The sequence below is a fragment of the Stylophora pistillata genome, chromosome 7 (assembly GCF_964205215.1).
Source record: "Stylophora pistillata chromosome 7, jaStyPist1.2, whole genome shotgun sequence".
Classification (NCBI taxonomy): domain Eukaryota; kingdom Metazoa; phylum Cnidaria; class Anthozoa; order Scleractinia; family Pocilloporidae; genus Stylophora; species Stylophora pistillata.
In genome coordinates, this window is record NC_142525.1 from 7,264,003 (window position 1) to 7,281,085 (window position 17,083).

At 40.3% G+C, this 17,083-nt stretch overlaps 3 protein-coding genes across 8 annotated transcripts in view; 1 reads left to right on the forward strand and 2 right to left on the reverse strand.

Moving 5' to 3' along the window:
- The window catches only part of LOC148726429 (uncharacterized), a 34,151-nt gene extending 31,615 nt beyond the window's left edge, over positions 1–2,536 (reverse strand). Inside the window, exons 1-2 of the mRNA XM_088726323.1 lie at positions 2,410–2,536; positions 954–977 (exon numbers count right to left, since the gene is read on the reverse strand). Of these exons, the coding sequence (XP_088582449.1) occupies positions 954–977; positions 2,410–2,415 (30 nt within the window). The 5' untranslated portion in view covers positions 2,416–2,536. The remainder of the gene's footprint in view (positions 1–953; positions 978–2,409) is intronic.
- A 1,336-nt stretch (positions 2,537–3,872) lies between these two features.
- LOC148726432 (elongation factor G, mitochondrial-like) overlaps positions 3,873–17,083 on the reverse strand; it is an 89,518-nt gene continuing 76,307 nt past the window's right edge. For 3 of the 6 annotated variants that reach the window (XM_088727374.1, XM_088727373.1, XM_088727379.1), the window contains 12 exons: positions 16,556–16,693; positions 15,379–15,480; positions 14,329–14,385; positions 13,837–13,926; positions 13,586–13,633; positions 12,850–12,932; positions 12,556–12,625; positions 11,364–11,456; positions 10,873–10,948; positions 7,360–7,428; positions 6,671–6,744; positions 4,016–5,736 (listed from right to left, as the gene is read on the reverse strand). In XM_088727374.1, coding sequence (XP_088583500.1) covers positions 5,605–5,736; positions 6,671–6,744; positions 7,360–7,428; positions 10,873–10,948; positions 11,364–11,456; positions 12,556–12,625; positions 12,850–12,932; positions 13,586–13,633; positions 13,837–13,926; positions 14,329–14,385; positions 15,379–15,480; positions 16,556–16,693 — 1,032 coding nt within the window. In that variant the 3' untranslated portion in view covers positions 4,016–5,604. The other 3 variants (XM_088727376.1, XM_088727377.1, XM_088727378.1) reach the window with 3 other exon arrangements.
- Positions 8,559–13,204, forward strand: LOC148726433 (putative thiopurine S-methyltransferase). Its single transcript, XM_088727411.1, has 2 exons — positions 8,559–9,459; positions 11,839–13,204. Exons 1-2 carry the CDS (start codon positions 8,711–8,713, stop codon positions 11,957–11,959), a joined length of 870 nt encoding a protein of 289 aa, XP_088583537.1. The 5' UTR covers positions 8,559–8,710; the 3' UTR covers positions 11,960–13,204.

A 17,083-nucleotide genomic window follows, 5' to 3' on the forward strand; every position in this document is an offset into this window, starting at 1 on the left:
TCCAGACGGTATTTAATGCTGCAATTACTGCTGTTAGCCTCTACTTCTGACCAGGTCACAGTTAAATCTTTGTCAACTTCACTTTCTACATTTGTGATGGTGGGTTTCTCAGGTAAACCTGTTCAAAATAATAATTCTTTTGAGTTCTGTCTCTGATCAAAGTGAAATACTTACTCCAACTAGATTCATTGCTGTGTGTAAAGAATTTAAATTCCCTAGCAACACCCCCCCTTACATAAACAAGTGGGTTTTTTAGTTTTTTTCAATTACTTCTCTGACATTTGGCAACTTCCTTATTTTCTTTTAAGTAGAGGAGAGAGGGGGTGTGGTGCAGCAAAAACGGAGAAGTAATTCTTACCCCCCCTGACAAATTCACTGAAAAGGTACAAAGTTGGAAAAAATGTACTCAATAAACTCTATCCCAAAATATTAAATCATGACATAAAGTTCACAAAGTTATAGCTAAACTCAACATGTTACTTCAAAGTAAGACAACAAGTATAATGATTGGTACTGAAATGTACAAGTATAGTAAAGAAAGTACAAGTATAGAAAATAGCACAGATGGTTTGGGTACGTGTTGAGTAAATTCCTGGCATGTTTGTTTTTCACAATCCTTGGGCACGCACTCAATTGCATCAGCAAAAGCGCGCGCGAAAACGGTGTTCAGCCACCTTAACATCACCAAGGAAAGTAGGCGGTGAAAAATTACGTACTAGTTTGTGCAAACCTTTCAAAGTGGCAAAATGTGATGAAATGAAGTCTGTTCAATAGGAAGGGCTGCTAAGCCTAATCTACAAATTAATTAAAGTCTGAGACAGTAGGAAGGAAGCAATTCTAAAAGTCTGACGCATTCTATGATTCAGTAATCATTATATAACTACTGTATGTAGTGAGCAATAAACATCACTAAGGCTACAAGTATTTCAATCATGAGAACACGTGGAACTTACCTTGAGCAGGTAATTCATTGGCACCTAAATTATTCCAGAAACAAAAACAATGTTGTCAGTTTAACCCATTAACTCTGATGAGTGACCAACACAGAGTTTCTCCTTACAATATCAATACAATATCAAGCAGACAAGTTATGAGAATTAAGAAATATATCAACAAGGGGATTGTTGGTTGACCCAACACACAGTTTTTCAAAGTAACATCATAAGAATTATGTGGCAGACAGTGAAGACAATAATTACTAACGAAATCATAGGAGTGAAAATGTTAAACCAATTTGTTCTTAAGAAATTCACTTAAAATGGTCTAAAACCAACGTGATATCAATTGCAGGTTCCAAGAAAAAGGTTAAAAAAAAAAAAAACATAAATATGTGAGCTGGCATCCATCACTTTCCTTCTCATTCCAAAAACTTTCCAACATCAAAATACAGTTGTACACATATCACTCAATAAGTCTTCTTTATTAGTTTAATCCTTTAAAAATTTTCATGAGTTACCAAAACCGAATTTCTTCTTACAATATCAATACATTATCAACCAGACAAGTGATGAGAACGAAAATAAATATCAATAAGGGAATAAAAATTGATCTCATACCAATTTATTTAAAGGAACATCATAAGAATTAATGGCAGACAGTAGGGAGAGTTTCTAATGAGATCAGGGGGGTAAAACGTGTGAAAACAATTTGCTGTGTTGCAAATTGGCCCTGGAATATATTTCAAATCAGTCATCAAATCTCTTTTGCAGATGTCATTAGCCTCTGTCAGTTCTCCGTATTTTGGCTGCTATATAAACCAAATGATTTGGATATATCAACAAAGTTGAAATGGTAAATTGGCCACCGTAACGATTACAAAAGCTGACATTTCAAGCGTTAGCCCTTCGTCGGAGCGATTAGAGGAATTGTGGGTTGTGTGTGCTTTCAAAGGCAGAAAATGGAGCTACGTTATATAAACCAAGCTAACTACTGAATACAGGTTTTCTCCTCACTCACTGAATGAACTGTTATCCATTGTTACATCCCTCAATGTAACCAAAAGTTTCTCCGTAACACTTACAGTAACCATTTAAATCCTTTGAGTGGCCTGCATCTATTTTTTCATGACAGTAATACTGCTGAATCATTCATAAAGATGACGGGAATAGAGGAAATTATTGCCGAACTAGGAAGCTTTGATCGTTGAATGAATTCTCCTTGTCAGTTCCCAAGTAAATGTATAGAGAAAAGTATGGGGAATATGAATACGGATATCAGGGTGTAAAGGTTTAAAGAAACCATGTTCAACTCACATGGGAATCAAAATTAGTGTAACTTGATTGTTTCCTTTTTTGTAAACTGTTACTGAATGACTCATTCTGACTGCAATCCATACAAAAATATGCTGTGGGAACTTAGATCTAAATCACATCTATCCCTAAAAAAAAAAAAAGATTGAGACAGAAATACCTGCATTATAGTGAGGCCAATCTTGGAATATGAATGGATCACTCAAAATGTTGGCCACAACAGATGCCGCCATCACACAAGCAATTTGTTTCCATTTCTCACTTGAAGACTGCCTTTCATTTGCAAAGTCTTTGATGCCCTTGACTACCACCCATTCTGTCTTAAAATCATGGGCTGCTGCAAACACTCCTGAAAAAATAAAACATTCATGAATGTCTCTTAACACTGACATGTCTTTTAACCATTATAAGCTTATTTCTTTGCATCCTTGTGATAATTATTGTTCAATTGAAGTTGACACAGATTCACACTCTAGCTTCTGGTAAACATCCACATCATAGAGGTTAGTGTAAGTCCCTACATGTGCAACAAATGTTTACAAGAAAACTTGTACACCAAGACTGTAAAATTAATTTTCAGTTTACATTTCTCAAGAGACAAAATGTTATCAATTAGAGTTAACTCTTTCACTCCCTAGATCTAATTATCCTATAATGTTGGTTGGGAGAATTTGGTTTTGGATCCACTAATAATCCCTTTCTTGATATTTGTTCTATTCTTATTACTTGTCTGCTTGATATCATATTGATATTGGAAGGAGAAATTCTGTCTTGGTCAGTCTGGGGAGTTACAGGGTTGATAGCTGGGACCGTGACTATTTGTATTCCTATTTAAAGCTTAACTCTATTTAACAAGATGAAAAACAATTCTTGACATCCTGAGGGAGCATTATCCAATCAGTCACCTTCACCTGTAAAAATACCCTAACACAAATTCACTATAATAAATACACATTATATAATTACTGCAAAGTTAGCATGCTACATGATATTTTTCTTGGACCAGCAGGGACAATTCCAGAGCAGTGTTTTCAAAAACACTTGCTAGATGTGCTAACATCCTTTACATATCAATTACCAGTATTTTCATCAATATGGTTCTCACCTCCACCTTCCATTTCAACTGCAGTTGCTTTAGGAAGTCGGTCAATCATCTCCTTGTTTGCCTCTGAGGTACTCAGAACCACTCCATCACAGTGCACTTTGGCATTATATTCATCAGCATTTTGTAAAGGTGCCTTCCACCCATCAGCCATATGTTTGATCAGGTTACCAATATCTCTGCTGGGAGGAGTTTTGTGTGCAGCTGTTATCAGCTTTGATGAAACAACCACATCTCCTAGCTTAGCCTCTCTGTTGTTCAAACCACTGCAGGCACCAACAGAAAAAGTAGCCTTGGGTCTAAGTAGAGAGATGGCATCTTTTGCAGAAGACAAAGAGCCCCCAGGAACATCTGAACCTTTGGAGCACCTCATCAATGCAATTTTCAGTTTCTTTCCTTGACCATCACCTGTGCAGCCAAAGTACACATAGCCAATACTGTTGTGGTAACTCTTAAAGGGTTTCTTCAGGTAGGCAAAACAGCTTAAGAACTCACAGTCCTCCACTGTTAATAACAGAATATCAACAGGGAGTTTGACATATTTGCTCCAATCAGAAGAGGTTTCTGGAAGATCCCTCATCAGTGGAAGTGTAACACTGAGCTTTGGTGGGCTGGCTTTACTATTCTGTGCTGATCTATTCTCCCCTGACATTAGTGCTGTCTCTGAAAACAAAGAATGGAGTTTTAATATTTTTCCATTCATTCATTACAAGCTATTAGCTGATCCACATGAAATCAAAGACAATGCAGAAAGAGAATAGAAAACCAGTTATCAATAATATACATGTATCAATGTGTCCTTGACCATGTGTAAAACATATGGCTAGCTAGCAAATATGCTAAGATTATCAACTGAAATTATTTTGAAAATATCAAACAATAATTACATGATATTATTAAAAATGAAAACTTTTTTTTTGTAATGAAATGTATATCAATAAGGATTTCTCTAGTGCTGTGGTACACCGCTCATGTTCCAGTATCCATAGTGAAATTTCACAGTCAGAACTTCGTTTTTCTTGTGAAATCTCAATTCCAGTGGCTTCTCATCCGAAACAATAACCTCACACCTCTCCATTTTACTATTTAGTGGCTTTTTTAAGATGTTTTCCCGGTCTGCTTCAGCACTGTCAATGTTCATCCTCTTGAACAAATATAGGGCCTTTTGAAAAAAAAAATTCGAAAATCGTTGATTTTGTAAAACTGTTGGGTGTTTGTTTCACTAAATTCATGGCCAAAATTTGTTCAGTCCAGGATATCTTTTGAGATACCTAAAGATACCTCCATTGGCATGTCCACTGTGAACTCTCCATGCCATGGATTAGCCAGTTTCGGTCTTGAATTGAGCCGGCGTATAATTTTTGCGTGGATCTTTCTTAGGGCTCTGGCCACCATTCCGCGTGCAGGCAACAGCCGTTGGATATTGCGATCTCTTGAGCGCTGACTGAATTTATCTTCCAAGACTCCCAAGGCACTATGAAGCTCTCCAAAGAAGTCATTCACTTTTTTTATTCCATCCCCACTTGAAACTTGACTTAAGCAGTCTGATTTAGCGCGTTGCAAAGCAGGTCGAAGTGTTTCAGCAAACTCCACTTTGGCGGCCATCTTGGATTTTAGGTGCAACAATTCTAATTTCCCACCATTTTGAAGTTTACCCATAAGTAGCCTCGGGCTCCTGAAGACCCATTGGAGGGGTGGTTTGGCCCCACCCTGTTTCCAAATCTGCATTCGCATACTTTGCCAACAAAGCTTCCGAGAACTCTCTGGAGGACTGGGTCATAAACTTGATTCAATTGTAACACTTGAAGCCCTGCGGGTATTTTCCCGCCAAAGGCGTGGTATATAAATCAATCATCCCTGGATAATACAGCAGTTAAATTTGTGCGCATTAGCGAACGTTGTGATGACTGACAGGCGTTCTTTCGGGTAATCATAACCAAACCTTCACAGAAGTTAAGAACAACCAAACTAGCCAGTAAGACATAGTCTTTTTAAAAATAGCAAAACCTTTTTTTATAAAGCTTCACACAAAATAGTAAATCAATAGATTTGTATTCGGTAAGTTTCTAGTTATACTCTCTCTAACTTTTGTTGCCGTTTTAAAAGTTTTTCCGCATATTTTGCTTAAGAGCGTGTTTATGAAATACCAGATCTTTGAAATTTGCGCGGGAAACTTGCACACGGTCGGCCACAATCTATCCACTTGCGCATGCTCGACGTTCGACCGCGGTTTCGTATCTGTCTGATTAACTTTCAATTGGCAGAATGTATCAAAAATAAAGCAGGAAGTTGTAATACCTCAGCATAAATTGTAACAAAACCTTCTGCCGCGGCTGTGCCAGTGATTGCACCATGTCGACGATTAAGGCCTGAAATTACCACTACCTGTAAAAGGAGAACAAAATTCAGTTCCTTTTATTGGTCCCAGAGAGAGAAGGTTGCTCAATGGTTAGAGCCCTGGGCCTAGTTGTTCAAAGGCCAATTAGCGCTAACTCAAGCTTAAATATCAATCCGGGTTTCTATATTCCTTAGAGCGAAAGCCTTTTCAGGATAATTTTCTTTATTTGTTTAAGAGCATGCAATCATCAAATTCTAGACAAAAACAATTGTATAGAGTTTTTGTTTTAAAGCTTTCAGATTTCAAACTAACCCCGAGTTATCTTAACCCAGCTTTGAACAATCCGGCCCAGAACTTCCGGTGGAGATGTCCACGTTCGAAAGCTGGCTGAGTCAATGCGTTGTGGTGATACACCCTAGACGCCTCATACTATGGAAACCGAAGTAAGCTACGGCTACTTAGCTGGAGTACAGACTTTTAGCGCTGCTAACAGGTTAGTCGAATGATTGTGAGACACAAATTTTCTGCGCATGAGTTGTCACCTTCATAACTCAACACCATATGCAGAAAGCATTTCGTTAGGTGGGAAAAGCTACATTTGGAATGGGAGTGAATAAGGGGTTTCAAATATGTGTGCGTTGGACTGATCAGCCAAGCCTACGAACAGGCTCTCACTTGCACAGCAGCACGAGAGAGAAGCCTGTGATATTCGAGCCGGTTAGCGAGGCGAGCGTGCGAGAGATCCGTGAGGGGTCTGTTGAGAATCCTCGCAAACTACGACAGAATTTTATGTGCGTACGCACCGCTCACTGGTTTGAAACCCACGGCTATCGATGCTCCTGTCACTGTATTGAAAAATGCCAAATCGCACGATACCTTGCCAAATGAATAAACAACACAACTAACTTATTTTTTATCGGGGGGGGGGGGGAGGAAGCAGGGATCAAGGGAGAGGGGGAGACGAAGTAGAAAGGGCCTTACCTGGAATTCCTGAGGAATATTCACCTCCACTGACATAATTGGCTCCAGAATCAGAGGAGCAGCCTTTGGAAACGCTGTTAAAATGGACAAAAAACATTGAAGATCCTCTGAGAGTTAGTCTTTGTAACAGATGACCAGACATTTCAGTTACTGTCACTATTCCATCGCGAGAAGAACTGGCATTCCAATCTCTCCTTGGAGAGAAAAGATTGTACTCTCTTTCATTGATTAGTTTTGCAAACCTCTGATCCCTAACAGTGATAAGAATCTAATTTCTCCCTACAATATCAGCCCTTTATGCAACCTTTAGTTCAGGAGAATAAAGGAAATGATCATCAACTGGTAAAGCTTTTGATTGTTACGCAAATTCTCCTTGTCAGCGCCTTGGGAAATGTATAGAGAATAGAATGGAGAATATGCATACCGATATCAGAGTGTAAAAGGTTTAACTAACAAAGAAAGTGCCAAAAACTTAGTAATAAACTGTAAAGGTAAATAAAACAAACAGCTTGGGGAACAATGCAGTGTGCTAAGAAAGCGCGGGAAAAGACGCTAAAGGAAACACGGTGCAGCGTCGTAAAGAGAGAGTAAAATAACGATACCCGCCTGAATAGCACTATGGGATACATTCCCAACTTTTTACTGATACTTTTTGAGATACCACGCCTTAGTTTGTCACATGACTGTACCTTCTCTCACGGCTCCTGCGGCTGCAAGTCTGAAAGCGAGGTCGCTGGAGTCCACCCCATGAGCAGCACCTGAAGTATTTGTTTAAAATGTAATATTTCATGGTATTTAATATTTGGATACAAATTTGTAACTTAGGGTCTGGTCATGAGTTATTGCCTCGTTGGGAGCGGAGGAGGGGAGGGGAGGGGAGGGGTTGGGGATCCGGAGAATTTTGAGACAAGTTAAAATTTATCTGATCCTCAAAGAGACTTTACAATATTCTTATGATCCCCACCCCCTAATTAGCAGTTAGTTGTCAGTCGATTTTCTATAGTCCTCCCCCCCCCTTTGTAATCTGTTGGCAATGCCTGGTCCTTGCTCCGTTCCCCCAGAATACCATGTGATTCCACAAAAATCCCCCACCCCAAACCCCCTCCCTTCCCCACTCAGGCGATAAATAATGACTAGTTTCTTTAGGAAAACTAAAACTGTGTGACAAAATATAAATTCGTAGAGGATAATTCTTCGATCCCTTCTCTAATCTGCATTAGGAGTCAATAATCCAAAGGTGGAAATGCTCTACAACCTACATCCACACAATCACGGAACAGACCGGAAAATACCACACCTCCTCCACTAGTTTTCTACCATGAAAATCGAGTTCTTCGGAGCATGACGGGACAGATGGCTACAACTCACATCCATGGGTGATGAGTTTTAAAGTCACAGCAAAGGACAAAAAGATAGGAAATACATTTTAGGTTTTCATGGTCGACAGTTGATAACAAGCAATATCTTCTCAAGGCTTTCAAGCCATGAAAAGCTGATCTTTTTTTTTTTTAAACTTCAAATCTATGCTCAGTTAGAGTACGACTATTCCAAGTAAGCCGGTAATGACAATATTAGCGTGTCACAAACGAGGCGTAGAAACCATACACTTCTTTATAAACCTTTCACAAAATATTTACAAATAACATCTGGCTGAGGTTTGTCACGCAATCTTGCCTCGCAATCGATCATGATACTGTGTGCTATTTCAAAAGCATAGTTAATCGATTAACTATGTTCAAAGTTCTTGAGAATCCTTAGAAATTACTAAGGAAAGTTTGCTCTCCGTCTAAACCGTGTTTGTCACCTGAATACCTTACAAGCCGTTCTCAATTTTTCCCTCAAGAAAAAGTTCAAGAATTGAGAAAATTACTGAAATTATTCAACGCTTTACGTATTTGAACAATATTGCGCAACAGTTATTGTCCACAAATAGCGTCTGATGTCATGCTACACAAGTTCATCACCCATGATTCTTTGTAAGGCCAGCCAGGAGGATAGAAGAAAGCAAAGAAACCAGAGAAGAAAGCGACGCAAATTTGCATGGCGACCAAAGCTGGTAAGAAAGGAAGCAAGTCTTCAAAAAAAGCATCGAAGAAGCCCGAGGAACCAGACTATTTGCAAAAGGTGGACCCTATTCTGATGAAAAATGTCACTGAACTCACAGGAGGCCGCAGAAACCTACACATTTTCGTGCCCCTTTGCGGCAAGACGCCGGACATGCGTTGGCTAGCAGAACAAGGTCACGCGATCACAGGTGTAGAAGCTTCCCCTCGCTACATCAAAAAGTTCTTCCAAGATTCTAACCTGGAGTATACAGTCCAGAAGAAGAAGATCACGGATGAAAAGAAAGCAGACGTGTACAAGGCGAAAGGCCAAGATATTACAATATACCACTGTGACATCTTCAATTTCTCTCCCAAGGTAGCTGGAGGAAAGTTCGATGGCATCTGGGATCAGTCTGCCATGCCTGTGATTAATGCCATGGGTAAAACAAGGCTAAAGGAGTACACGAGCCTGATGCAGTCACTCCTCAAGCCAGACGGCCGGCATATGGTGGAGATTTGTAAACATGGATCTAATTTTGTGACAGCGAAGGTGTTAAAGTCACTCGTTGGAGATCAAAGCGACGTTCGTTACATAGGCACGAGGATATGGAAATACGATGAGGAAAATGATGAGTGTGACTACGAAGATTTCGAATACGAGGATCAGGGACACGGAGACCACGAACACGGAGATCATGATGACGACGAAGATGTGGAGATGTTCTACCACCTTATCACTTTCAAGTAAGTTTGCTCATGTTGATCTTGCAATATGCACGACGCGTGTCGTACAAGAACCTAAAATTGGTCCAACTCACCATTGCGTCTCTGTAACTCAGTGGTGGAGCATCGGTGCGCAAAATCTGTACCTCTGAGTTTCGATTCCTTATGGTGACTCAGACGTTTTCTTTGTCCCACGATAGTGACAAAGGCGAACAAACATCCTTCACTAGCAAACACTTGTGAGTAGCAGAGTTTTAACGCCCGTCTCTTACTTGTTGTGATTAGGCATTTATGGCACAAACATAAATGACACTACAAAATTAAATGTGCGGTCGGTTAAATTTGGACTCCAAAGTTCTCCGTTTTTGTTGCTGTCTGTAAATTTAGCAACGCGTTGGGATTGCGTGAAATCTTAACAGAGAATTTTAATTAAGGCGGATAGTTTTGCGTCATTTTTAAAACCCGTTCAATGAGGCATGAAAACCAAAACATTTGAGACGACGAAAAATTTCACACTTGTGATCCTTTAACGAACAAATGGTTGATCTCAATGGTCTGTGGCTACAAAATCGACGTTCGAAATTTTAATACTATTTTTTAGAAAGCACAAACACTGAGCTGTAGGAGATCGCAATAATTTGCATACATATTCGATTGCAGTCACGCAATCGAATTTCGCCCATTTTTATATCAAATAAATATTTCCTTGCACCAGTCTTTTAAGGGATCACATGGTTTTCAAGGGGAACGAAGGAGAGAATCAGTCGTCTCTGACTGAGTTTCTAGGGGGGGGGGACATAGAAAATTGAATGCCAATTGCTGTAACTGCCAAGAAAATTACAGAGCCTTATAGGGGTGATCAAGAAAATTTTATTGTGCCACAATCATGATTACATCCTCCACCAACCCCTAATGACCGGTCCCTAACTACAGTATAGCTTTCGTGGAGGCTAGGAACGTAACCAAGGAAACCAATCAGGGGGAAGGATTAACGTAGCGGACTCAATCAACAAGATCTGGTAGTCTTTATTCATTGAAAAAAAAAAAAAATGGTATACGGTCAATGGCCCATTTCCAAATTACCCTTGGCCTCATTTTCAAAACGTGTCCTGGTGCTCATCCTTTCATATGATAAGTTTTCATTCACATGCAAATTAAACTTATTTTCACAAGAATGGTTGAGCACCAGGCCTCGTTTTGAAAATGAGGGTAATTCGGAAATGGGCTATTTACTGGTTAGACGGTCAACTTTGAGCCCTCGGCTTCCTGTGGCCTAACAAATAACGGGCTATGGCAACTGGAAGCCAGTCCTTCACGATGAGCCTCCTACTATCGTGCGATGACTTTACACTGCCTTTAGATTTCGAGGCTGTCTACATGTGTTGCGCCAAATTTAAAAAATTACCTGATTTCTTCATTTATTCAGAAACTAACCGTCTTCGAGGACAAAACGAACTCCAGCTAACTTGTGTCCAGTAAGAAGGCCGCGTTCACAAATCTCGAGGAAACCCTGAAATATAAAATATGGAAAAATATAAATACATTTGAAAAAATTCCGACCTATCGACGTCCGTATTGTTAGACTAAAGAATTGATGTTAGCGCGTCGCGCAGAACTCTGGGGAAGAGGCCCAAGAAAAGTAGGTTCCCTACTTTTCCTCATTCGACGGAGTTCGCCGAAAAGAAGAGACTACTCGTGGTCTATGCGTCTTGCTGCCTGTAGTAAAAACCGTTTCCTAAATCTAAAAGCACACACAATTTAAATGGATCGGAATCCTCAATTCAAATTCAGAGCAAGACTCTTTGAAACTTCGGGAACATTGTATCCGTTTCCTGAGACCCGTGGAATGATTGACTGCGGATAAAACGAATTTCTAAATTCACATTTTTATGTCACTGAGAAACACATTTTAAAATTGTAGACACCTTTTCAATAGAAGGAACAAAATTCTTGGGAATGTTCATCCCCACAGTTGCATCGACAAATTCTAGCTCCGTGATGGATTCTTCTGGCAAAGGCTGTTAACAACAAATAAGAAGACAACGTCTCTCACGCGGAAATTGGAAAAAATCTTAAGATTTAAGGGAAGATGCCAATATTTCCCCTGGTTAGGTCCTTCGTACTGCAGAAAGGTTTCCTATAGAGAGTGGGAAATACCCAACCTTTTATTCCCTTTTCTACGCAATACACCCTTGAGGATAGGGGATGGCAAGTTCTTATGGTAGTTACAACCCCCTGTTAGGTTCCTCCTAACGACGAAGAAGTTATTCATGTGAAGAAATTAGGAAGCGATGCCCCGCCCCCCCCCCCCCCCTCCGGTTACAATATGCGTAATAGAACACTCCCGAGCCGGATCTTCAGTATTTTGGTTTCACTGCTATTGTCGTTATTTTATTTCAGGGATAAAGGTGCGACAGCTGGAAGAAAGAGGAAAACAGAACAGCCGGTAGAGGAAAGAAAATCAAAGCAACCTAAGCCCACAAAAGGAAAGCAAAAACAAAATAAAAAAGGCAGAAGGTGAAGGAAAGACAAAGGCATGACTGCGGCCGAAACTTTTAGTAAGGAACTCTAAATAACATGAAAATTGAAAAATAGACAAAAAAATGACAAAACCTTAAAGCAGAAGAAAAAAGCAGCATATAAAAAATGGACACTGTAAGATTCCTTCTCAATTGAGACAAACCCAAAAAGTAAACAAAAAATAGAAGTACAAAAATTCCGGACACTGTAAGAGTCCTTCTAAACTTAACTGAGGCAAAAGGAAAAATTATATAAAACAACAACAACAAAACAAAAAGCAAATATATAATAACTGGACATTGTAAGAGTGTTTCTCTGCTGAGTTTCGCAAACCTGTATGAACTTTATCACTGCAGGCCTATCAGAACTAAGTAAGATAGAAAAGGGCGCCGATAAGCAACAAGCAAACAGCCCAAAAGCGCGGGAACCGATGAGCAGCAAGCAAACCGCTCAAAAGCGCGGTTGAGAGGATGACGCAAGTTTTGTGGACCAATCACAGAACGTTAAAAAGCAAACCAATGAAATTCTAAATCACCTTTCACATTCAGTTGAAAAAATGCGCTACCAGGGTATGGAGTGGAAATTGTTATCAAATACCTCGATTCTGCCGATAACTCGGCCAAATTGACCAGCTCCTCCTGTCTGCTTTTTATGAAGATAATCAAACCTGAAATTCAACCGTTAAATATTTTACAGCTGTGATCTAATATGAATTCTCCTCTCTTATTGCTAATTATTTTTTAGCAAATTAGTAGAGAGAATACACTGTAACATCGAGATAACTCATTCCAACAGATAAAGGTCTATATTCTCATTATGGCTTTCCTTCAAACTGTGATGAAATAGTCCGGTGAAATTAGAAGTTGATCATTAAAGATGTTGATCACTTACTTGGCCTCTCTGCCAATTGTTTCTCTGAAGGCCACCTTGGGTTTACCGGATATTACAGCACAGTTGAACTCCGTTCGCATTCTCTGTATGAAAAAAATCGCGTAAGGCATTTTCCTCTACTAGGTCATGTTTATCATGTATTTTTTGGGATAAAACAAGTACGCAAAGACAAATTTCTCGTAACTTTCCGCTAAAGGAAACATTCTTTAAAGTAAATGTTAAGTAACACCCAGTTTAACTTGAAAACTGAGGAAAAGGTTTTGTCGTGGTATTTCTACATTTTGCTTGGAAAACGTCACAACAGAAAGTTAAATAAATAAAATCGACTTTCAAGAATAAAATTGTGTGTATTACACCCTTTTAGTATATATTAAAACAACGGATAGTGTCGAAGGCGCGCTCTGATTGGCTACTCAAACTCCGAATGTCCTTTGCAATTCGCCTCCAAGACACTCGTTAGTTAACCATCCCTCGCGTTAGTTTAACGCTCCCTCGCGTTGCAAGAACAAATGAGTAAAAATCAGCTTTTTGTGATATAGTATCTCACTGTTTTAGTATATACTAAAACAATTGTTCACTTCTGTGTCGATGGCTTGCGGCGACTTGATAAAAACCACACTAGCCACCTACTCTGTGGTGAATAGTCGTCGCGCGTAACAAAGTTGAGACATGTCTGGTAAACACTAATCTATCTAGACTGCGCCTAAATTTCTCACGTTTATAACACTGCCGTTACCTCTGTGTAAATGTCCAAATGAAGCTCTCCCATTCCAGAAATGATAGTCTGACAAAAATGATAAAAATAACATAACACCAAAGGATTAACTCGTCGACGCTCACTCGAGAAACGACTGTTCTGTGGGTTACTCGTCGACAGAAAGCACTTGTACTAAGTTTTGATTGTTAAAACAAGCCCCGCTTGCGAGGAGAGGAGTGAAATCTCAAGGGTTGTGTATAGAAATGTATCATTCGCAAAAGATTACGTACCTCTTTGCTTTCATCGTCGTAACTCACTCTAAATGTGGGGTCTTCACGAGAGAATCGATTGAGAGCTTTGGAGAACTGAGTTAAATCATTCTGAGGAGAAACACGGTCAAATAAAATAGTTGGTAGGGCCTTTACTCCAACAGCATTAGAGCATTTTAGTGCGGGTATGTTCACGACTTCTGCGGCACGAGCAGACCTTCGTATACCCGCGGGAAAGTATTAGGCCTGGGGCGATGCCAACCAGTGGGAGATCTACCAGGAGTCTTGCAATTTAAAAGCCAGACTCCTGCCTTCCCCCTCCTCCCCCCCCCCCCGCCACTCCCGTAAAACTCTCCCCGACCCGTTTCCAATCTTTACGCGGGCGTTGAAAGCAGCGAAGCTAATGATGAGGACCGCTTGCTGGCTCAAAAGAACTGAATGCTAAGCCAGTTACCTCACGAGGGATTAACATTCATGCACAATATTAACTCATCTGAAACGATTAGTTGTCACCTTGTTCTTTGCCTCCACTGCGAGTGATATAACTGGATCAGGAACAAAAATTGGTTCCTAAGACAAAAAAGCATATTAAATAACAATTTTTTGCTTAATTCCCATAACCGCAAAATATTCCAAACACAATGGTTGCTATCATCATATACTGAGCTTGGATCCTGGAATTTCGCAAAAGGAGAACGGGGTGGTGAGGTATTGGCAGCAAAACTATTAGCCCTTAGTGAGTGTTTTGAAGAAATTTTACGGATTCATAAGAAACTTTTGCGATACCTTTAAAAAGGAGTGTGGAACTCGGTAATTGACGGTCCCATTAACTTTGCGCGTGCTGCTTCGAAATGAACAATACATCCATGTGATAGAAGCGAGGAAAGTGCAATTTTTTTTTCAGTCTTGAGCTCGCGATTACATGTGAGGAATTACGAGAGGTAACCACTCGCTCACTAACTCTTACGTTCAAAGAATTCTTTAGAAAACAAGGGCATTATTGATGTAATAGGTCAAATTTGACCTGTGAATGACACATGCAAAGAGACAATCTGATCGTCAAAGGTATGTTTCAATTAAAAATAGGATGAAAGTTATTCCTAAAAGCAAACAAACAAACCAGCAAAGAGAAACATTGGGGCTTCCAAGGGGTTTCACTCTGCCTCCCAGATGCCAGTTTGACGCTATACCGACTAAGTTACAAAGTTGGGAGCACAAAGCTGAGGGTGTACTTGTTACCCCAGAAAGGAATTAGGAAGTACACCATACTAAATATTTTGCGAATCATGGATTAGTACTAAAAGCATTGCCAAAGGAAGGCAGGATGGGATCGGAGGATTAAGGTTATGTCCAAATCAAATTTACCTGAACCCCCCTATAAGGCTTTTTCATGCTGTTATGATCCCCCAATCTCATCATTGGCAGTCAAGTTTTAATAGTCATGACTCTGTTAGCCACATCCTCCTGTACCCACTGAAAACCATGTCACCCCCCAAAAACCCAAATTTCCGCCAATTCCCTCCCCACCCCTTACAGGGCAATAAGTAATGACTGCTCCCTTACCATAGAGAGTAATTTAGCTCCTTCTACAGTAAATGTGTCTCCCGATGCACAGTCCACTCCAAATAAGGCACATATATCACCAGCACCGGCCTCTTGCACATCCTACGAAGGAATAACAATAATGGTGAAAAAAGTGGGCCACTAGAATATGTGTTCTATGTGCCTACGAACAGGCCCCAACATTATCAGCACTTAAGGCATTTTACCTCCAATGTTTTAATCTACCGGGAAAATGTGAGGCGTTGAGGAAGCGAGTACACGAGAAGTCTGAAAGGTGTCCAGCGTTAATTATCATTAGTGCCAGACCCCAGGCGAACCTCTCCTCGACTCGTGTCAAATCTTCCCGGTAATAGCGATAACGAGGGAGGCTACTGTACCATTAACCAGGCCATTTTCCAGATGCAGAAATCCTCTGGTTAAAAAACGAGAGTAAGTGCTGAGATTTAGATACGAAAATTAGTTTGTTACTTTCAAGCTATTATGACGCCTTTTTTCTCAAGAAATAGTTTTCAATTAACCTAAATTTGAAAGTGAGGCTCTTTAAAGCTCGGAAATGGTCTTTCTCTCCTGAGATTGTTAGGTTAGGGGGGGAGGTGTAAGTGCACCATTGCCCAGATACTGCTAGCCTCCCGGTTAGCACAATTGGTTAGAGCGCTGGATTGTTGTGCGGGAGGTCGAGGTCGATGGTTCGATCCCCAGCCGGACCAACACTCAAGGTCTTAAAATAACTGAGGAGAATGCGCTACCTTTCTATAATATCAAGAAATGGATAGACATTCTAGTCTTCTCGGATAAGGACGAACAAACCGTAGGTCCCGTCTCCTGCATCTATTAAATAGTTAATTTGGTTAGGCCGGGAACGTTAAAGAACCCACTCACGAGATTACTGTGATGTGGGCTGGCCTGTTTACTGGGAATTGGGGCATCTTCAAATAAGTTTCCTTTGATTGTTAGTAAACTGCTGATTCAGTCCGGCCAAAGTCCACCAAAAAGTATCGTGATGCGCATTCGATCGTATCCACATGTTACTTTGCGCAATATAAATATCAAATTACTATTATTACTATTATACTGACATTAATTCGGCGTGTTTATCACCCTCTTTTCCTTGACTGCATCGTCAGGATTCAAAAACGACGAAAAAATAAAATTTGTACCGTCTTTTCTTTTTGGTTACCTCCATTGTGTCTGAATGCATTCGGACGATCCTTGGCACCTTCAGACGCTTCCCTGTCCGAGTATTTACGATGTACGCCCCTCGTTTTAACATCCCTTGGTACACTCTGAGGTAAGTCAGCTGACCATACCTTCCGGCCTGCAAGATAATCAAACAGAAGAAAACACAACTAAACTTCAGTGAAATGGGCTAGAAAATTCAGTATACTTGACTTTCACTGCAGTAAATCTCAAAATCTCTCCGCATCTTAGAATGGCAATGGTTTTGCTTTTTATCGCTTTGTGATTGGTCCACTAAACTTGCGTCGCCCTGTCAACCAATCAGGTGCAAGAGCACCAGAAATATCTAGGCGAGTGAGCGCTCAGTCTTTTCTCGATGAACTGATTATAGCTGCCATCTTTGTTTTTTTTTTTCAGCAGGGGAAGGGTGGGGAGAGAGAGAAATTTCCACCAAGGGGGTGAGCCACGGTCATAATTAGGAGAGGAGAGGGGGTGGAGCAAAAGAAATTTCCTCGCCCCCTCCCTCCAC